The sequence below is a fragment of the Crotalus tigris genome, unplaced genomic scaffold, assembly GCF_016545835.1.
Source record: "Crotalus tigris isolate CLP2741 ecotype Arizona unplaced genomic scaffold, ASM1654583v1 scf7180000020166.501630, whole genome shotgun sequence".
Classification (NCBI taxonomy): domain Eukaryota; kingdom Metazoa; phylum Chordata; class Lepidosauria; order Squamata; family Viperidae; genus Crotalus; species Crotalus tigris.
The window spans coordinates 106,152-129,847 of NW_024097884.1; the positions used below are offsets into that span (position 1 = coordinate 106,152).

The window sequence follows — 23,696 nt, forward strand, 5'->3', positions numbered from 1 at the left end:
GTCAGTTAGGATTCTTACCCTGTCTTGACTCAGTGGAGAAAGAAGGGAAGGTAAATAGTTTTCAGGTGAGGGCTAGGTTACATTAGTTTTTTTAAAGGGCTGAAGGGAATTGGAATTCTGCTGCAATTTGACACATGATCCTTCTCCACCTTCCATATTGCTGGTCTTCTACAACTTCTCATTTAACCAATTATGTAAATACAGAAGCAAAATCATAACTTTACATGTATACTGAGTGACTGTGATTATGCTATCAGTAAAACGATGTAGTGAAATAAGCCATCCAAGAAACATTTAAAATAATAACTGTAGTTTAGTGAAGCAAGCCACCTGTTTAAACTATGGATTGAAACTGACATTTAACTAAACTATCTGTAAGTCTAATCACATTGTCCCTGAGATAATGGCATTGTGGCTAAATTGAAGTTATTTTTTAACAAGAGAAAGGAAGAATCCAGTTTTCCCATAGCCACATTTATGGTACAGACCAATAGGGACCACCTGGTAAATGTAGAAGCTAGATTAGGGGGATTCAGCTTATTTAATGAGCAGCACAAAATAAACAAGATAAAATGTAAACATATTGCTAAATTTTCAAGACTACTTATCAAAGAAAGAGGGGTGTTTTTTTCCACCAATTCTCCTCCTTCAGCTAAAGTATTCCCATCTTAATTATAATGATTGTAAGGCAGGATTCCCCTCCCCCCAAAAATATTTTTTGTCATTATTAGGCTTATGGCGCACACCTTGCTCCATCTGAAAGAAAATATGAATAAAAATGAGCCAGTGTTTCGTGTCTTCTGTGAGTTCAGGAAGTGAAGCTTTTTGTTCTCAGGATCCTACCTGCAAGAAAATGTTCACAGTAGGGAACTAGCAAAAAAGGTAGAGACCCATGCAGGGCAACTATCTGATAGTTCAGATTACTTTCACAAAAGTCCCAGGCTGATATTTGAGGGCACAGGGTTCTATATATACACAGGGCATTTCCACCTTCTTATTCTGTGCAACTTAATATAAATGCATTTGTATTCTCTTGCTATATATCCTCCTCTAAAGCATGGAGCTAAGAAGCAGACACGGGATGCACCATTTGTGCTACTGTTCTTCAGTACCAACGCTATAAGCGGTTGTAAATGCAAGGCAATTGTCAAGTGCCCACAACACGGCCATATGGTCATAGGATATGCAACCATCGAAACTCCAGAACCAGATCCTACCAGATCCTAAATATTTGGGGAGGTCCCATGGAACTTCAAATGGTTGCTTAGCAACAGATATTAAGCAAGGGCTCTCTGTAGGAATTTCTGGAAGATCATATTTACTAACTTATATTCATATTGATTTTTTTTAAAATCAGTTTTTGGCATGACTTTACTCCAAGAATTATGAAATCCGGTTTGAGGAAGTAATAATTCTCTGTTAGAATCTCAAAGCCTCTGTTTCCAAGGAGACTGACTGACTTCTAGTCAGCTCAAGCCTATACTCCATATGTATCATTTGGAGAAATCCATTTCTCATCTTAAGCAAATCGAGGTGCCCTGGCCGGTTCAATTGATATTGAACAATGATGCATTTACTATCCAAGAAAAGAAGCAGCTGATAGGGAGCAAAATCCAACAGTCCACAAGAAGCAACACAACCAGAGTTTCAAAGATAGCGTCTAACTTCTCTAACAGACCAGAATTGTGATGGTTAGCAAGCCACTGTGTGTGTCCCTGAATTTTAACCTATTTCCATAAAATATGAAATAATATGTTTTATCTGAAAAAATTATGTGTTTAAGGTAATATGATGGTTTGATGGTTCTTATTCAAATATGGTTTGGGACTCATCAAATCTCTAACTAGCACTGGGAGACATCCATTTAGGAGAGGCTACATTAATGCTACAGTATAAAGATTTTCTTTGCTTTGCTACTTCATCCAAAAGAAAGCTGAAAAATAACATTTTCTTGGTCTCAGGAATTCAACTTTTTGGGGGTCACTGCAGAGAAGTCATTCCACATTCTGAAACAATCAATGACCCCCTCCCTCAAGTGGGGGGCCACCAGCAGCTTCTTCCAAGTAGATCCAACCGGAAATGAAACTAGTTCAATGCATATATTGGAAAGGGAAACCTTTTTTTGGTATGAGCTTTCCTGTTTGATCTACCGAAATGAAAGATCAGTAAAGACAACAAACTAAGCCCCCAGATAACCACGGGTAATACCCATTTTATTATTTCTTTCCTTAGAGTATAAAGGCAGATGCGATGCTTTAGGAAGAAATGTGATTATATTTGGGGGATGTTTACCCAGCCACTGAAATATAAAATTTGAAATGAAGTTCAACTCCTTTCTCGGGAATCTAAATTAAAGCATTCATAATCCACGGGGATGCTCTATAAAATCCTTGGCTAAATCAAGATATAGTCTGTCCACCACATTCTCTCAGGCTGTGACTGAAGATGGGTAAAAGGCCCGTTTATTCCTCTCATTACCTTCTTCTCTGCCTCGGAAACTCTATCATCCCACCTCTACTTAAGAGAAAGCCAGACTTGCCTGTATGACCTTGGGACTAGGAAAGTAAATATAAATCATTTTAAAATCCATGCGGCCACAAATAAAGCAAAAGCATTCAGCAAGTCCAGCCGTTCTAATGAAAAAAGACAAAAAGGAGACAGGAGTAGCATATGGACCAAATATCTACTGTACATTCCTGAATCAGATCCAAAGCTAAGATAAAATGGTTCCAAACAGCTAGTGAAAAAAGTTGTCCATAAAACAGCATCAACAGAGAATAGCAAATTTAAGGAAATGCCAAAATACCAAGCTATGAGAAGCCAAGAAGGAAAACTGAACATCATTTAGCAATTCTTTATGCCTTTTAATTGTCTGTGCCTTTTAATGAAAATATACTTCACGCGTTAAGAATCAAGCTTAGGATTCCCAGAAGGAAAAAAATATGTTAAGGCAGTTTATGCATAGAAGCGAACAATGAAAAGAAATCACTTGGGTAAAACTGGAACACAAACAAGGTTTTACTGTCTGGACTACTCAGTCCTGAGCCAAGGATCTTTAACTTTCTCCTGGCAAGTGTAAAGCCTTCCATTTTAATCCAGAAATTGGAGGATATCTGCCAGTGACATTCCAGTTTTTTTGTTTAAACTTTTTGAATAGTTCAGAAATAGCAAGTAATTTTGAAAAATTATTATAAAAGGCTTCCATCAAAGGGCAAGGTATAGGAATGGATGGATAGCTCGGCCAAAGAGCATCAATCAAAGAGCATCAGTTCCCTAAAACAATCTGAAGCATCTTTAAGGAGATCTTTCAAAACCCTGAAGAGTCACTGCTTACCAGTGTAATTTAATTTTGAAAAAAGTGGATTCCTTCTAAATGCCCACCAGACAAATCTCATAATTCACAGTTGTAGGTATATGTATCAAGCAAGCCTTATTTAAAGAAGTGGGATTGAGGAAATGGTTGATGCTATTATTGTTAATTTCACTAAAATATTCACATAAAAAAAGGTTGTAGTATGAATAAAGAAGCAAAATAGCAGCAAGAAAGCAGCTTTCCTCATTCCCAAATAATGGGGTAAAAAAATAAAGGAAGACTACAGCCAAATTACATCTTCCTGCCCTGGGAATATTTTTTCTATTTTTTAGGAAACATCCTCTGTAACCAACTGTCTAGTAGTTAATATACAAAATGATTCTAGTGAGATCTGGCTGCTTTCCAATTGCATAGTTAACTGCTTGCTCTCTTCACTTTTAATAAATAAACAGATATTAGTAGCAGTAGACTGCCATAAAAGCCAATTCTCCATACAATGAGGACAATCTCAAACAAGCACCTGAGTGAAGATAAGTCATTGTGTGTAATGGGTTATTTCTAGCATGAAAGCTCTATGGCTTCCAAAGATTTCATTGTTCTGGGAAAGGCAAGGTACATCTTAAGTCACAAGCCATAGCTTGCTCAGCCTCACTACTTCTGATCAGCAGGTTGCCTGACATTGGGCACATCTATGATTTGAATGTGGGAAGGAAGCCGAAGGTGGTTTGAGAAGGGTTGACAATATCTACAAAATTCCAATTCCCTCCAACCATAATTAAAAGACTGTAATTTCCAGAGTACAATTTAAAATTAACTTGTCTCAAAGCAACCTTAATATTAATGTCCAGAAAGCATAGATTTCTCCACAGCCAAATCAGCAAAGAGGTTAGAAGCTATATAACATAACTTAGAAACAGCAAGGATAGGGAATGTTATCTGCCATTCACAACATGACTTTTAAGAAGTCCTTTCTTGTCACCTTTGGTGAAATAGCAACTTAGAGTGTGAGGTTAGAACAAGAGTCACCAGTTTGAAGCTCTTTCAGTCACACAGCATATCACCAGGTGACTTTGGACCAGCCAATGTATCTCAGTCACAATCCACCCTATCGATTTAATCAGGAGAACCAGAGTACCTTCACAGGCAGGATTTGAATTTTACAGAAGGAGAATTCAAGCTATAAATCTATAAGGAGAGTTTTTGAATATTGCAAGCAAATGAGTGGACAAATTTCAGGAAGCATGCCTGAGTTGGGTAATAATTTGGAAGTGTAAAAAGACAAAATGTTAATGTAATGCCTGGTAGTTACATTAGCCAAATTTACCTAGACCAAAGCATTTACCATTTCCCAACTGGAAAATTGTAACTTCCTGTATTTTAAAAAAAATTCAATGCACATTTAGCATTGCCTATAAACCAGCTCACTGTCACCCCTAACACTGCTGAGCAGCATCCATGGAGAGGATGTCAAAATCTGTAACACTGAGGATGCAATGTTGTGATAAAAGCCCTACCTGCTTGCACTAATGTTGGATGTACTGAAGCAGGCTGTCACACTTGCATCTTGCAGTATTTAACACACACACACGCTATAGAAAAAATGGTGGTAATTTCAACCAAGCCAAGCCTTGCTAAATGGGGTAGCTTAGGGCTTTAAGTTGGCTAAAGCCTAGATATATCTATGATATCAAGCATACCAATAAAAAAGGATGAGATAAGAACCAAAACAAAAAATCACTTTGGTCCTGCACAGGACAATTTCTTTTAGTAAATAAGCTAAAATTTGAAAATATGCAACACATTGACAGCACAATCTTAATGTGTGGGAAGGTTAACTGTAGGAGCAACCACTAGCTAACTGCTTGAGTAGTAATATCAGAGGGATACATCTAGTTACATATAGGTGCTATCACAAATCAGCTAACTCAGCATCTCAAAGAAACTGGCTAGTCTTAGGACAGACAAGACAGCAAATAATTCTCATAATGTAGAATAGAATGTTGAAGCTCTTAGACCAGGGGTAGGCAACCTTGGCTCTTTTATGACTCATGGACTTCAACTCCCAGAATTCTTGAGCCAGCTGGCTCAGGAATTCTGGGAGTTGAAGTCCACGAATCATAAAAGAGCCAAAGTTGCCTACCCCTGGCTTAGACCATTATGATTGTTTACAGAAATACCTGAGCTCACTTGCATTTTTATTCTTACAGACTTCACAGAGCAAAGGCAGACAAGTCACTCATACGGGGTGTTTGATTTGTCAAGGCCTGAATAATCCTCACAGCTTTCCTAAGCGTAGTGATGTATCTGCAACATAGCAATGCTATCTTTTGAACCTATTTTTCAAAAATCTGTATTACAGAATTTGTTTTTTCAATCAAAAAGGAACATTCAACATATACTCTAGATCAGGGGTGTCAAACTGCTGGCCCGCGGGCTGGTTTCATCATACCGAAGCCACGCCCACCCCCATTGCCGGCAATGCAAAAAAGAGTCGGCGAGTTTGACACCTGTGTTCTAGATAAAAACATCACTATTATTTCAATTTCCTACTTTGTTTTCTGCCTGCTGCCCTTTTCTCTGGTATTTAAGTGGGAACCAAATAGTACTGCCTTTATCACTTACAATTCTGGGAGTTGAAGTCCACAAATCTTAAAGTTGCCACGCCCACCCCCATTGCCGGCAATGCAAAAAAGAGTCGGCGAGTTTGACACCTGTGTTCTAGATAAAAACATCACTATTATTTCAATTTCCTACTTTGTTTTCTGCCTGCTGCCCTTTTCTCTGGTATTTAAGTGGGAACCAAATAGTACTGCCTTTATCACTTACAATTCTGGGAGTTGAAGTCCACAAATCTTAAAGTTGCCAAGGTTGGACACCCTTGACATAGATGGAATATGACCTGCACAAGTGAAATATTGTAGCAAAAGGTAAGCCAGATTCTACAACATAATGATGACACAGGATGACTTGATGGCTTTTGATTAGGGTCTCACTTACTCCACTTCATTCTCTCTATATACTAGTGTTTTCTTTACTTACTACAATAGCTAACTAAAACATCAATTCTTGGGGCATTTTAAAACAGCTTCCAAACATGAAATCAAAAAGCAGCCAGATAGTACAACAAAATCTTTTATTTCTTCCTATCTCTTCGTTGTCTACCAATTCTATACCATACTATTCTCCCTCTCATCCAGATGTTGCTGTTTTGTCTTTGTTCTTTCTCAAGAACAAAGGAACTGTTGCTTGAAGGAATAAAGATCCTGAAGATGGAGCTTGATACCACTCAAGTAGAGATAATCGTGGAACATCGTATATTATTCTTTAAAACATGGGGAAAAAAACTTAGCATTTACGTGTTCTTCCAACTGCATTTCCTACTAGAACAGTGGTTCTCAACCTGTGGATCGGGACCCCATTTGGGGTCGAACGACCATTTCACAGGGGTCGCCAAACATGGCTGTCCGCCATTTTTCCTCCCTTTTCTTTGGCCAAGCCCCTGGCACCCGGTGATGTATAAGTGGTTGGGGGTCACCACAACATGGGGAACTGTATTATGGGGTCGTGGCATTAGAAAGGTTGAGAACCACTGTACTATAAAGTCACAAATGCATTGCAGAGACTGACATCTAATGCTACTGCAGCCTTTCTGCTTAGGGATCTGCTTATGACCTATCAGTTCAGGAACAGAATGGTTGTAGGAATACTGTAGATGAAAATCTTGGGAAGACTTGTTCACGCTCTGTTCCACTTTAACATCAGTTAGCAGCTGTGGGGATATGGCTATTCCAAATGAATAAGAAAATAACTAGTAATTCCTGGATCAGGAAGCATGCTTGTAGCTGTTGTCTTAAAACTCAACCTACCCTTTCAATATCTCAGGATGGTAGGCAACAGCCCAGCCCAGCTGATATCCTTATGGATATGCACAGGAGAATGTTAATTGCCTCAAGGACGTATTTGTATTTATCCTGGTCATCTGCAACTTGACACGTTATCACCATTCAATGATCCTTTTCAATATTTTGTCACTAATCACCTAAAGGAGCTGGAAGTAAGTCATTGCCATGTCTTCTTTCAGATTTAAAGGTTCCAGATTATTTTTGCTTTGTGGAAGAATGATAGGAGACAGCTGCTAGAGGGATGGAGGGAGAGATGGGCATATTTCTGTCTTATTCCAATTTCTTCTAAAATTCAGAATAAACCTGAAAACTGGCTACCAATTCTTAAAATAGTACAATATCTAAAGAACCAAGGGCATATTCACAGCCCGCTGTTAATAGCTTGGGGTAACTTTAAACTGCCATGTCTGTTTCATTTGAAGAAACAAATCCAAGGAGAATTTTCAAAGCAGGAACTAGGAAAGGGCAAATTGTGTTATCATAAATCAATACTGAGTTCTTAGAATACAAGCATACTGACAAATTTCTGCAGAAACTCGACAGATATTAAAACATGAATCTTGCTGGGCTGGACCCAAGATCTATCCCATTTATAAGAACAGATTCCCAGGTGGTCTCCCATCTGACAGACAGCCACCACCGAAATTGAATGAATGGGAGAGATATAATCTATGAAAGAAATCCACATGGCCCTCAGTTTATATCTCCACAACGCTGAGCTAGCAAAGTGAATGGAATAATACGGTGAAGGGAGCACTACAAACAGAATTCAGGCTTAAGCCACAGCTATTGGCAACAGTGTAGATTCCTCTTTTGCTAAGGCTCCTTCCTGGGCTGCCTGCCATGAAAAAGATCAAGCCACAAATAATTAGCAATATTTCCTTGCTAACCACAATCTGCACTTCTTATTCTATATGAATCATCCTGATTTCCAAATGACTTGAGATTTTATTTCTCAATCACTATCTCCAAGTTGAGAAATAACTACAAAAAAGAAATTTCAGACATCAGTGGAGGCTCAGCACTTTTATTTTTATCTTCTCTTAAATGGATTTAAATTGCTAGGCACTGCAGTCTTAGCAAGTAAACATACCACATTCAGAGTATTCAGTATATACACCAGCCCACAGTCTGGTATCCACCTGTGGTCTACACAGGTCAGAATTGTCAAAGAAGATATGGAGGCCTTGTTGCTTCAGATTCAGGGACCATCAAATCTGTGCACATCCTTTCTGAGAAGAAATACTATCAATGACTAAAAATAAATAAAACTAAACTAAAAATGAATAAAATGAAGAATCCAAAGACTTCATCCAATCCCTGGAGATATAATATAGAACAGGGGTCCTCAACTCCTGGTCCAGGGCCCTGTGTCAGGCCACAGAAGTTGGAACCAGGCCACAGAAGTTGCATTTGTGAAAGCGGTAGATGCACAAAACTATCCCCCCTCCCCCTCCCGACGCCAATGAGGCCCTAATCAATGCCTCCCCCTCCCGACTGCTTGGTAATTTTGTCAGCTTTTTGTTATACTGGGCCACTGTGTGATCTTCTCACACATACATTTTGGAAGCTCTCATTCAGAATATATTAACTCTGAAAATCGGTTTATATTTCTTTTCAATTCTTCTTTACGTTCATCTCTTATTTGTACCCTTTAACAAAATAATAATCTAAAAATGTGTCCTTTTATATCCCAGTCCACATTATATACTTTACTCAGTGAATGAGACTAGGAGCACAAATAAATTTACTCAGACATGACTGAGAGGTTGAACTGGTAGTTATTTTCATCATGGTAGACCTGTGAAGATCTAGAATTCCCTAATGCCAGCTCTAGGTTAAAAATTATGGATGTCCACTCTGCTACAGTTATTTCCTTGGTTCTCTTAATCCTCAGCTTAAATATGGCATTATAGTTTAATCAGGCATGAGTTTTAGATTAAAAAAATAAAGGCCAGAACATTCTGATGACATAAAAAGATTAAGAATTCTTTATGATTAAGAATATTGATCCCCTGTTGACTGTTTTCCAATCTTTGCAGAGGAGATTTCTTCATTATAAAACATAAATATGCTAATAGCTTGAGGTCTATGAACATATATTTCCCAAATGTTTCCCCTTTTGCCTCTCTGATTCATTTCAGTTGTGATAAAATAAACATTATGTTTTTAGCTTCGTGTAAAGCTCTATTAAACGTTTTGCCAACCAGGGAGATACAAGCCTATGATTTTTGGTCAGGTGGTCCAGGAGCCACAGGATTCTATGGTGCTCCCTGTCCCTAGGTGGAGATTAACAGAGAGTGAGGTGGCTAAGAGATCCTTTTCCTGATCTGTCCAGCAATAGAAAGAGTGAGAAGAAGGATTTCTGTAGGAAGATCAGGAGCAGGTAAAGGAGGCTGTAAGGTTACTATATCCAAAATATTTTTCTTCCACAGCCATATCCTAGAATCAGAAAATCTACAACAACGGGCATAAACCAACAACTATTACATAAAAAAAAACCAGAATTTTTTAAAAAATCAGCCGTATTACCTCTTTCTTTAAAGTCACCTCGCCCACTGTACCTTAAGCATCAGATATTTCTCCGTAAGAACAAACTGTAATTCTATTTGGTAGTATTGAAACAGAATAAACTTCTACTTACGATGCAAGTTGAGAGAGATGTTGATAGTCCATTCCTCAACGAACCCTTTGAGATTAGGGATTTTGGCACATTTGAGAACGGTCTGGGGGGAGCTGTCGCCAACATGGACCCAGCAGACCTTGTCTTCTATGTAGTTGAAATCCATAGCAGTAGTTTGTTTGGTGCTGGTGGGGCTGATGTTAGAGACAGGTCCGCCATTCAGGTAGGTAGCCATGATGTTCTGGGAATTGGCAATGAGCAGGATGGGTGGTCGTTCTACTGGTTCTGAGAAGAAAAGAAAATCCAATGCAGAAGCAAGGTCAAAGGGAAGGTCACATCTTTCTTCAAAGAGATACAGAGGACAAACTGCCCAAATTACTTGCCAAGGAAACCTCAGAGTAACAAACACCAACAATGTGTATACAGGATGAGTTCTTTTCAGTAACATTAAGACGAGCAACAAAATCTATGCGGAGGCCTTTTAAGCAAGGGAGATAAGGGGGAAAAAAATCCGCTGTGCTTCCTATCACAAATTAAAGGGAATATACAAAAGAAGGCATACTTGCGCTTCTTATAAAAAAAACAGCAAATCACTTCAAAATGGGGACCCATTTCTAGCAAGCCAACTTCATTCAAGGGAGTAAAATTCAAGATCTAAGGACAGTGGTTCTCAACCTGTGGGTCGGCACCCCATTTGGGGTCGAACGACCATTTCACGGAGGTCGCCAAACAACGCAGTCCGCCATTTTTTTCTCCCTTTTCCTTAGCTGTGCTACTCCCTTTTATTCTATTGGCTTTTGAAAGCCAATAGGAATTGTCCAGGCTGTCTCTGCCCTGCTGAGCCCGCCAAAAGTCCCATTCTGCAAACAGTGCTGCACCAGTTGAGTAGTCCTCGACTTACGACCGGTTGAGTAGTCCTCGACTTACGACCGGTTGGGGGTCGCGGCATTAAAAAGGTTGAGAACCACTGTCTTTGGAGTACAGAGCATTTTATGTTGTTAACATTTTCAGAGTACCTGAAGAATAAAAAAAAAATCGTGCAGTAAATTTTTCCGACAGAAAACCAATAGAAAATAGCTGCTGCATTTTCACCAGGCACACATATTTGTGAAAAACTCAGAGTGCTATCAAATGGTGCTTTGGCCGCTTAAAAATAGAAAACACTTTGTAAAGTGGCAGCCATGGCCTACAAGATATTCAACCAGGAATAAAAAGAAATGATGTACCGTTCTTGGCTTTGCAAGATTTGTGATCAGGCTGGAGCAGATACCCTTCTACGCAACTGCATGTGTAGGAACCATCATGGTTAGTGCAGGTTTGGCTACAGGTACCGTAAATAGAACACTCATCAAAATCTGTTGGAAAGAGGGGAGAAAGGACAATTAAAAGAAATACTTATTTTAGTTACTGTATTTCCTACAATTTTCACGCCACCTAATCCAACAATATTCAAAGCAGCTTATAAAAAATAAAAATAAAAATGCTGAATAATAGTACCAGTAGTAGTAGTAGGCTTTGCCTGTTAGATTTATATCCCACCTTTTCTGCAGAACATCAAGATGGCAAACACAGCACACCTTGCTCCAATCCCCCTATAGGAATAGCCACGTCATCGATTGTATATGGGATTGCATTCCCCTGACTGAGCTGGTGTGCAGTTTGGGGCTCCCCCTGGACTCACAGTTCCTGCTCAAGGAGCAGTTGGCAGCTTTTCGTCTTGTGCACCAGCTGCGACCTTTCTTGGACTGGGAGGTCTTGCTCATGGTTATTCACCTCCTAGTTTGGATTACTGCAATGTCCTTTACATGGGCTGCCTTTGAAGACCCCTTGAAAGTTACAACTAGTCCAGAATACAGTGGCATGGGTTATATTGGGTGTTCATACATTCAACCATGTTATACCTCCATACAATGTAGAAGCCATGGTGGCACAATGGTTAGAATGCAGTATTGCAGACTGACTATGCCCACAGCTAGGAGTTCGATCTTGACTGGCTCAAGGTTGACTCAACCTTCCATCCTTCTAAAGTCACTAAAATGAGGACAGGTAAAATGGGGGCAATATGCTGACATTGTAATCAGCCCAGAAATTACTGTAAAGCACTATGAAGTGGTATATAAGTCTAAGTGCTAGTGCTATTGCTGCATTTTATTGTGTGAGGTGCACTGGTTTCCCTTTCCCTTTTGTGTGCAATTTAAGGTGCTTGTTATCACCTTTAAAGGTCATTATTTTTTTCTTGCATCTTGTCATTTTTAAATCCACTTTCAGATCAGTTTTATTCTTGTCAGATAAAACTTGTTCTTCTTCCCTAACGTTTTAAAACATAGTCTGTGTTTAAAAGGTAGATACTCTTAAAATTAATTCTTGGGTTCAATGTTCACAAATATCCTTCAATGTGTCCAATATTAAAATATTTTCTTCATTCTGTATTTTGCAAGACGGGTTTGAGTGATCTTCTCCTTTAGCTGTAATCTTTAATTCCTTCTAGTTCCTTTTAGTTCCCTCTAGTGCAGTGTTTCTCAACCTTGACAATTTTAAGGCATGTGGACTTCAACTCCCAGAATTCCACAGCCAGCAATGCTGGCTGTGGAATTCTGGGAGTTGAAGTCCACATGCCTTAAAATTGTCAAGGTTGAGAAACACTGCTAGTGTCCTATTTTTAAAGTCTTATTTTATTATGTCTTTTTTAAAGAATTCAAAACAAAAGCTTTTCCCATGAAAATGATTATTTATAATTAATTCCAAAATCTTATTTTAACTGTATCTGTCCTCTTAGTACATTTATAACTTTCTAAAATCAAAATTTTGATCACCCTTTTGCTGTTTATTAAAAAAAATTAAGGCTTTAAACTTAGTTAAAATTTATTTGGCTATGAATGGAAGGAAATTCACCGGGTGCCGTAAAACAGGTCACCAACATTTGCCAGTTGGCAGACCAGAGGAAAAGGGAGGGGGAAGCATTTTACATGTGTGCATGCACACGGGGCCATGAGCACGCACGTGCTGCAAATGGGACGGGGCTAACACCTGCATAATACTCACTAGCCCTGCACCATTCTTGCATGGCGCAGCACCTTGTTTTGTGCCTCACGGCACAGCAGCAGCCATTTTTGCGCCTTGCAGTACAGCAGCGACCTGGTTTTGCACCCCATGGTGCAGTGGCACCCCGTTTTCAAACCATGTAGCACGGCGGCAGCCCATTTTCGCACACCGAGGCACAGCAGTGGCCCATTTTTACGCCCCGTGGCACAGCATCCTGTTTTTGCGCCCCGTGGCCGTGGTGCTAGCACAAGTGAAGAGGTGTGCATGCACACATGTGCACGCTGGCCAGCCTGTCCCGTGGCCCGGACGCCAGCACGACACAGCCCACTACCGGGCCGTGGCCCACAGGTTGGGGGCCCCTGCTGTAAAACCTGTCAATCCAAAGATTCCTAACAGTTGAAAACCAGTTAACAAGCCATTTCCCAAAGTGATTAGAAAAGGAATATGTGAACCCAATGCCTTTTCAAACCACGTCGACCATGATTTGAGAGCTCTAAACCCACTAGAGACTGCTAATTCACAATCACTTCTCAAGAAGCAACTGTATGGAGCACTTATGGGCAATTGGAAGTTTTCTCCTTGTCCAGAAAGGAATTATTGAAGAGGCAGTATATTTGCTGGCTCTTCCTCCTGCCATGGTCAACGGCTTTGATTTTTGTGCAACATCTTCATTCCACTAGTTCTTCCACTGAAGTCAATTGCCTCTCTCACATTTGTCAAGATGGATTGTGATGGAGAAAATCTCTGAATAAGCATCTTAAAAATTGCAACAACCAATTTATCACTGTTCTTACCCATGAAGGAAGGAGGGAGAATTTATGAATGAGGTCTAAGGAAGCCCAGAAAATGTAGCCTATCTGCTATTTTTCACTTACCTTTGCAACTTTTCCCATCTTCAGCTACTTGGGAGGAACTGTCACAATAGCATACTGGTCCATTCAGAGTTGGGGCACAATGGTGTTGGCAGCCCATACTTGAACAATTTGCCAGAAGCTCTAGAAAGGAGGAGGAGAAGTAGTAGTATCAGTTAGAGGTATAGAAGGAAATTAAAGTTTTCAGCAAACTTAACTCCTTATTTGGTACTACTATACATCCATTCCTCTTTTGCATTAATATTCACAACTGGCAAGAAAGTTCTACAAGAAACTCCAAAGTTTACCCTCAGCTACTGTAAAACTTCTTCAGGTTATCTTAAAGTCCTGCTAATTGTGACACAAAAATGTCTTCACTATTTTTAGAGAATATATGTGCCAAGTTCCTATGATTCGTGGAGGTTGCTGCTGCTATGCCCTCTCCCCTCTGGTTGCTGGTCACTGTCCAGCACGGCCATTGGCCTGGGCTAGAGGAGAAACAGGATACCTGATGTGTCCATATAATGCCTGACCTACTCCTTGCTCATGCATTCTTCAGGCATTACATGGGCTCCTTATAAACCTTGATACAGCTGGTCTTCTGGAGGGACAATAGATTCATTTAATGTTCTTTTTTAAAAAAAACACTAATAAACCTGTGAGCTTTTTTTAAAAAAAATGTTGGTTAACTTAAACTGGAAAAGAGTGCCTGTTCTGTCTCATCTAAGTGGATTAAAGATTTACTATTGCTTCTCCTAACTAGGGTTTTTTATGTCCATGCTTTCTCTTGTTTTAATTTTTGGAAGTGGAAGTATGGTCGTTCTGTCTCCTCTTATACCATTTTGCACAAGCCATGGGATAGTTCCAGGTGCAGCTGACTGCAAACATTTGTCAGCATTGCCATCCAGCAAACTTACCAGCTTGAATATTTGGAAACTGAGTGAAATTAACAAGAGTTACATTAAGAAAGAGTCTCTTTCCTAATCAGATGATTGAAAGGCCAGTAAACCTCTATCCAAAGACAGTCCAGCTAACAGGATTGTGGGGTGTAAGACAACCAGAATGAAACAGGAGGAAGCCTCAAAGCATCTGTCTGGAATCCTTCTGCAGTCATCTTTTACCCCACTGGCTTGTCAGCTGGACTCTTCTGGATATAGGTCTACCAGTTTTCCAGAAAACCAACTAGCTAGCAAAGCCAAAGAAATTCCAATGCTTGAATTTTCTCTAGTAAAAAAAAAGGGCAACTTTCAAGTCTTATTACTAGGGCAAATTAGAATTCAGCCATCAGGATACCACAAATTATGCCAGCACATTTTTCTGAGGACTCAAGAACGAGAGGAATGCACAGTAATACCACTATATGGAAGAACCCTTCTGTGACTTGTTTTGCATGTATATTGCACAATGCAATATTCAGGAAAAGCTTTGCTTCTACGCAGCACGTTCACTAAAAGTAATTTAGACTAAATTGCCATGTCAGTTTGTGTTCATAAATTTCAGCTATACCATTTCAATCATTCTTATTCAAAAATAATGCAACTATGCTCTCTATTGGCTATGGAGTCTTTATGTAAATTCTTGTACTACAGATTTATCTGCATTTCTTACATTTATACTTTTTAAAACAGATTTTTAATTAAGAAAGTCACCAGGATATCAACTCAAGCAGGAGTCCACGAGTTCTATAGATCCAAACAACTTTGGCTCAATCTTTAAGCAGCCCATCTCTGGCTGATAAAGATTAATCAATCAGGTAGTAAAATAATCAATCCAACACTTGTTTTCTATACCAATTTTATCAGATTACCCATATTTTCCAATTTGACCCTCTTCTATTAGAATATGTATGAAAATTCGTTTATTTAGATATTCCTTTACTCATTCATTTTGACAGTCAACTCTGAGGCATTCCAGTCACAATCCTGAAATTAACATTGTATTACCGGTATGCTTCATCCTTGTAGTATCAGCCATGGGATGATTACACACATTCTCTTTTAGAATTTCTCAGGGAAATTTCCTACTTCTTGGGGTACCCAACACTATTTATTTTAAGAGTTGGATCAAGATAGGGCTTGAAAGATTATGGGGGTTTTGAAATATCCCCAGTAATGTGTCTCCTTGAGCAATGCAGTGATTTCATGACCTCCCAACAATGGATTCACTTCTAGAACACTGAAGTCAAAAAGTCTTGAATATCAGCCAAAGGGACATTTGAAGGAGGCAGTGGCTACAGCAAAGTTGCCCTTGATAGGTCTGGATTTCATGGTTAATTGTTACTAATGACTGCAATGTGTTCCCCTGAGACAAAGAGGAGAGACAAAGTGGGACCAATAATGAACTCTCCAAACAGGTCTTTCCTTTCTATTATCCAAGAATCCATAACAATTCCAGATTCCACCAAAGACAATTAAGGAGCATTCACACAGAATGTAGAGATTTCTCCAAAGTATGTAAGTGTTATTCCTTCTTCCAGAATATAATAGCACAATGTCAAAAAGATGCAAATAAAATGCTGAGGAAAATGAGAAGTTGTATGTCACTTTTTTTTCCAGATTGAAAGTCCAGTTCTATTCTCTGACATCTCTTATATATTCTCAAACAACATGGGGCTGAATCTGGGCTCAGCAATCTTTCAATTATTAGGGCTATTTCATGCTTAAAAGATGTCCAATGACTCTTCAGAAAGGCCATCTTTTTTTTCATTCATTTTTGGAAGAGGGGAGTTTCTTACTGATGGGGATGGCACCAGTAGGACACCAATCACTTTAATCCCATCTTTAATTACTGCCATATGTTCTGAAATGCTGCCACTGAAATTTGATGGCAAAAGGATTGAACCTTAGTGACACAATTTCAGATTGCCTTTGTAAGGATAGAGCGGTTGAATAATTTGACTCCCCAAGGGCTTCTACTGCTATTTCCACTGATGTTTCAAGGCAAGTTAGGGTAAAGGTTCCGATCTGTTTAGAATTTATAACTAAATTTAAGCAAACCAATCATGGGGTATTTAAGGTCTGGGAATCAAATGGAGCCCAAAGATTGCCCATCCTAAATTAAGTAAGTATGACCTAATTTGATATAAATTGTCAATCCTAAGATTCTGCAGTGCACCAAAAAAGAACTGGATATGCAATTATTCAGAAGTTCTGGTTTGTTTTTTGGTGAACCCACTAAAAGCAACATGCTGCCCATGAACATGCATTTTAAAAAACAATGATCTGCTTGATAGCCCTACCTATAAAATTCTCCTGCCACCTTCTAAATCTGCAATTGAGCCTGAACCCTGAATAGGAATGATGCCCGGGCATTTTTATCAACTTTTACTTGAATGCTATTATTTATTAGATTAGAAAAGACAAAGCTCCTGGTCATATGGAGGTTTTTATTTATGTTCAAGGGAATACAAGTCGAGATACCTTGCATATCTTTCTGTCCTAAATCAAAAAAAAGAAAAGGTTTAGCAGTAGCCTAATCCCTTGCATGAGTTTTACTCTATTCAAATTTACAGTGCCTAAGGTATAATGAGTTCACTTCTACTGTACTGACAATATCTGTCTGTCTTCACTTCAAAGGGACCTTCACGGAACCTTCTATTGTTAAGTAAGAAGATACAACAGCATCAAACCAATTACTTAAATGGCCAGCAAGTCTCCTTACTCCTTGGGCAAGATTATCCATGTGTGAAATTCCCAAAACAGAAAAAAGTATATACTTGTCAGGCAAAGGGCAAGCTTTAAGTCCTATTTATGTGAGCTTTACTGGAGCCGATACTAAGAAAAGACCAATGTGTCCTCCTCTGAATAAGTCTTGGTTTTATTACTGAATTCCAAGTCTCTTAGTTTAGCAGGACTTACTTTTTCTTCCTTGGACTTTTATATTATATCTCCAAAATCCACTACATGAGCTGTGTCTTCACAGACAAAGATGTCTCCAAACAGAAGAACATGTTAATACACACTATTTCAGCCACAGGCTATTAAATTTGCAAGATCTTTAAGTCCAATCAATTGCCTATAATCACAGCTTTCAAAAGATTCTGAAAGCCAACACAAGTGTACTTAACTTCCCAGTCAATCTCAGTACTATCTGAATACTTGGCTAAATGGCTTTTTAATTATCTGGGAAATACCTACCTCATAGTTCCCAGCTACACCAACCATGCTTGTACATAAAGACACCATTCAAATCAGAACATAAAGGAGGAGGAAATGTACCAAACACCAATCGTTCAAATTCAGCAATAAGATAAGCTTGCCTAACTCCAATTATAAATAGAAGCAGACTGGACTGTGGCATTTGTGGTTAACAAATAACAGATGTGCAAATAACTGGATCCAAAGCTTTTCTGTGGCTATCCTGGCTAGAAATTCTTAAGTGTAGCCTAACATATCCAGAGGGCATGAAATTGGAAAAAAGCTACTCAGTTGCTTGAAGATAATTAAGTCCCTCCCCACTGGCATGCCTGCAACTGATGAAAGGTTTGCTCTCCTAATGTGTGTCATCAATGGTCAGTCTGTCAGATCATTTACAATATCTATCGGCATGTTTTGTTTCCTCTTTTCTCCTCTATGCCTCTTGCAGTGAGTCATTTAGATGCTGTTCACACTTAGACTTATATACTGCTTCATAGTGCTTTACAGCCCTCTCTAAGCGGTTTATAATGTCAGCCTATTGCCCCCAACAATTTGGGTCCTCATTTTACTGACCTCGGAAGGATGGAAGGCTGAATCAACCTTGACTGGTCAGGATCGAATTTCTGGCTTTGAGCAAAGTTTGCCTGCTTTCTAACCACTGTGTAACCATGGCTCTTATATACGCAGCACTTAAGATTTTAAGAATGAAAGCACCCCCACATTATCATCATATGAATGGTCCTTATATCATAATCATCATCATCTGAAATGCCCTTAAATAAAACATACAAATAAACAGAAGTCTCCAAGGATGAAAACTTGCAGATTTCCCAAGTGTGGTCAATTTGACCACACAATAGTTGAAGCTGCTTGTACAGCGAGGAAGTGTCAAGTGATACATGTTACTCTTAATTTCATTTTCAAACTTCCATTCCTTGTCTGAGACCTTTTTTAATATTATATACATATACATGTGTGTATGTGTATGTGTATGTATGTATGTATGTATGTATTCATTCATTCCCTGGAACTTCACACATTTCCTGATACTTCATTGCTCCCTTACAAGAATGTCTAACAGCCTATGTTTTCAATACAGATCAAACCCTATCTCAGTTATTGTTAAAATGAACATTTGAAAGATGCTAAAAGCAATTCTACAAGCATAGCAGACATTCTTATGGTATGTGCAGATGCACAAGATTTATTATGCCAAATTTTCCAAGCTGAGGTCCTTGTTTAGAATGCCAGACATGCAGGTCAATGAATCAAACACTAATTTAGCTTTTTTGTTTTCTATATGCTTCAGATAAGCTGCTTTAAAAAAAAAAAAGCCCAGCACGCATGCATTAAATGACTTTTTTAAATTGAAAAACTGTTCTCTTCTGGAGAGCAATGGCAAAAGAGGCCATATGTCATCACTTGGAATAAGCCAATCAACTCAACTGGCTTTTGCTACAAAAAGGAATACTTTGTTCACATACATCCAAACTAAATCCCTTTGCTCCAATTATGTCTTTCTCTTTATAGAGTATGCCTCTTTATAGGGTGATATAATTTAATTTCTATGCCAATTCTTGGCCAAAAAGTCTCCAAAGGTATTTATGAAGTGATATACAAAACTCAAAGAATGCAATTACACAACCTATACCTTTAAAGTAGTAATATATCAGTGATATATTTAAAAATTATAAATCAAAATGCATGCCTTTTACAATGAAAAGCAATACTACTATAAACATACCAAACCACTGGTTTTGGGTGGTCCATACTGATCTGAAAGGTATGTTTCCATTGTTTTGGTCCATATTTAGAAAGAAGCTCAGCTGGATTTCCCAAAAGTGCTTTTTTCTAAAAGGCAGCTGGACTTTCTTGGTGTTTTTTATTTCCTTTGAAAAATTTTTATTTCTCATCCAAGAAGTTTCTCCAGTTCTTGGATGAGAAGCAAAATATTTTCAAAGAAAAAAAATCAACAAAGTCCAGTTGCCTTTTGGAAAAAAAGCACCTTTGGGACAATCATGACCTGGATGATTGAGAATCTCCATAGACGCTCTGATGGATTTGTTACTTATATGGTTTAAATGTGGTTTTTCTACATCGAAAATGTTGAAAAGTGGGGAAAAGTCCAAACTGAGGAATCTTACGAGTCGTAGCACATTGAAAACGTTGAAGACTGTTTCATAGTAGGATCTCCATAAGTATTTCCCCACTTCCCTAAGGCAAGTGATAGGGATGCTCTGAGGAAAATCCAAATAGCACCAGCAATAGCACTTATATATCACTCCACGGTGTTTTACAACACTCTCTGGGCAGATTACAATGTTAGCATATTCTCTCAAACAATTTGGGTCCTCATTTTACCGACTTCAAAAGGATAGAAGGCTGAGTCAACCTTGAGCTGGTCAGGATCAAACTCCTGACTGTGGACAGTTAGACTGCAATACGGCATTCTAACCACTGCGCCACCACAACTCTTCCTTAGGAAATCCTTCCTTAGGAAATTGTTATAGGTTTATTTCCAGTGGGGCAATGACATCTCGCCCTGTATAATATCTGATCTGTAATCCTACCATGAATGCAGGCATTAATAACTGCCTTCCTTAGAAGTAGAAAAACCTTAGAATAAGCCCTACTGTGTATGAACACTGAATAAGTATATTTTCCATCCAAAGAATTAGTGAAAAAAATGCCTAAATGTTTAAAGGTAGAGAGTTAATCTGTGGGATGGGCATTAATTGACCAGGTATTTCTGATATTTCTTCCGCCAAAAGTCATTACTTTTTTTTGTTTGTTTATACTTTATTCTCAATTTTTTCCCTTTCACAATAGTTGGCCAGTCTGATCAGCAATCTTTTAAGATCAATCTCAGTCTTAGTGCAGGAGATAAGAACCATGTTATCATGATAAAGTAGGACAGACCTATTACATCCAAGGAGAGAGAGAGGAAAAATATGGTGACTCCACAGCTGCCATAATGTCATAAATATAAAAAATTTTAAGAGGACATGAAGACAACCCTGTTTTAACACTTTTCTTCACTGGAGAACATCTAATGAAGAACCATAGGAGGCTTCTCTTGTATGGTGTAGAGGGCATAGGAAGGGCCGTTAAAAGGACAGGAAGAGCTGCTACCAAGGCAATGATCAGATAAGAGAGGCTTGAGCCTGGGTCATAAAAAAGACATGAGAAAACAAGGCCCTCTCTAGTCCATACAAAAATAAAGCAAGGGAGGCAGAACCACATTCAGAGTCAAAAGATTTTGTTACAATAAAAGTAGTTCTGACATAATGTGGTATTGATTTCTTTGTCTGTTGTACCTCGTGGGGCTGGCATTCTGGCCATAATATCTGTACTGAGTTTGATTATTGGCCTGAGCCAATATCTCTCAATATCTGTTTTTTTTGCATTTCTCTCATGACCAGGGCCTATCTACTGAATCAAAGCAGAGATGAGATCAATGCATTTCAGTATAGTTGTTGTTGTTTTTAAATTCATTGGTGTACTTTTGAATCAAGACCTTCAGTGATTTACGATGTGATGACCTTTTATGTTGAAATCCTGCCTGTTTCAGATGGAAAAAGGCTGTTGCTTCCTCCCAATCCTTTAGTTTATTTAGAAGATATTGGTCATAAAGCTTGAAGGAAATGTCTTCAGATTTTGGCTCTGTCAAATGTCTCAGCAGCACTTTCATAATCTGCTAGTTTGCTTTCCGCTTTGAAACAAAATTATATATTTCGTTTCGTGTATATTCTTAGATTAAACCTCCATAGGGCTGGATCAGTCTCAGCCTGATCTACCTGATGAGATTATTCATGGTGGTGAATGGTGATGATGGTGAAATTAACTAGATCCTGTGAGCAAATTGGCAGAAAAAGTGGATGAACTTATAATGTATACAAGCAAATAGACGTGCTAAATCAATTTTGCTGTTGGCTTGTGAAAACAGAAAGCTACATTAAAAAAAAAAGGAACTGTTCAAAAAAGTCGGAACTGAACAAATCACTCTCCCCAGTATTCTTTTGGCAGCAACCAGCAGAATTGCTCTTCCATTCACTTGACATTAATGGAATTACACACAATAAACAACATTTATTAAACCAAGGCCATCGTCACAGCAGTTTAGAAAAGAGTTATTCTGCCTTATCATCATTGACAATGGCAGGAGGGCTTTTATAAGCTTTAAGCAAACACTCTTAGGAATTTTCTATTTGCTGAGCATACACATTCCAGCAGAAGGGGTGGTGACTATCTACAGAGGTTGCTGATGGACACCGAGTCCATCCAGCCTCTTCCCAGAATGGCTCTCATCTTTTCCATGCAAGTTACAAACACTATACTCACAGCTGTATAAGCAATTGTCCACAGGCTCCACCACAGGGAAAGATCTCAGCCTGAAGCTTCATGAAGTTGTCAACACAACTGTATGGTGGCTAGCAAGCTTGAGAAGTTATTCTGCATGATCCTGCCAGCCCTGGCTCTCCCACAATATAACTCTTAACCCCAGCAATCTTGATGTGGAAGATGGATTCAGAGATTGCAGAAGAAAAGGCATCCTTCTTTATAACAAATACAGAAGGGGCACGCATTTTACACTGCTTCAAGAATGTATAAGATTATCTCAAGTGAGTGTTGGAAATGTAAATGGAAAGAAGGAATTTTTTATCATCTAGAGTGGACATGTGACAAAACAAAAAATATTTCAGTAGGATTCATATTTTAATACAGAAGATTCTTAAAGTGAATATAAAGATCAAACCAGGGACTTTTCTTTTAGGTCCAGTCAGTGAATAAAGACTTTGAAAAAAAAAATTGGTTCCCACAATCGACAAATGGCTGCGAAAGTTGATGGAGTTAGCAGAAATGGCCAGGTTGACTGCTTTGATTAAAAAAAAAAAAAAGAATACAATTAATTTTGTTTCTACCTGGAAACTACTTTTGGACTTTGTGCTTGAGGTGGAAAAAAATTAAATTTTGATTTTGGATTTTGCTGGTTACATAGATTTTTGTTATAGAAATGACTAGTATACATTATTATATAAAAGTAAAAAGTTGAGGCTGTGTTATTATCTTATTCTACCACACCACAAGAAGTCAGAAGTCAGTGGGTTTTTTTCTCTTTCTCCCTTCTACCCTACACTTTTCTCACTTCTTTTCCTTCCTTATTTTCCTCTTATTATTTTTTCTTTGTACTTCTGTATTTTATATTTGTATTTTGATAAACTAATAAAAATGTTAAAATCAAAATTTACACTGCTTCAATCAGACTGACTCTGAGAAGGGCACACAGTTCCCCAAGTCAAATAAGAAAGACAATGCAACATCAACAATATAACCAAAACTAAAAGCCACAAGATACAATCCAACTACAATCAAATGGGGTTTAAACAATTAAGGGTAAAACAAGAAACAAAAATTGCCAACTCATCACGCACAGGAATAGCCACAGCAACCTGGCCCAAATATGGAAGAACGAAGTCTTTACTTCTCAACAGGAGTATGGGACATTAGTTGTGGGAGGCAAAAGTTATCATTTTCTATGCCACTTCTATTGCTCAGCTATAAATTCTCCCATGCTGTCTGTCATATGTGCCAATAACCTTGCAGTCTCACTGGGCCTGCAAAGTCCAAGTAAAAATTTGATGGTAGGAACACATTTGCTCACTTTCAATTTTCCAGTGAAACTTTGCTGAGAGTCCCAGGGTATCTGAGGGGTACCAGGATGTGCAAGATTGATAGAGGGGATAACAGGTTTTGTGGCCTAAAGACTAAACATAACAGACTCCCTCCCCATTGGGGGAGAACAGAGACCCAGGCCATATCCTCCCTAGA

General features: G+C 38.6%; 1 protein-coding gene across 1 annotated transcript in view; it reads right to left on the reverse strand.

Annotated features, from left to right (window-relative positions):
• The window catches only part of LOC120318289 (low-density lipoprotein receptor-related protein 1-like), a gene marked incomplete at its 3' end in the record, with an annotated part of 251,793 nt that overhangs the window by 105,966 nt on the left and 122,131 nt on the right, over nt 1–23,696 (reverse strand). Inside the window, exons 5-7 of the mRNA XM_039365706.1 lie at nt 13,756–13,875; nt 11,065–11,193; nt 9,860–10,123 (exon numbers count right to left, since the gene is read on the reverse strand). Coding sequence (XP_039221640.1) covers nt 9,860–10,123; nt 11,065–11,193; nt 13,756–13,875 — 513 coding nt within the window. The remainder of the gene's footprint in view (nt 1–9,859; nt 10,124–11,064; nt 11,194–13,755; nt 13,876–23,696) is intronic.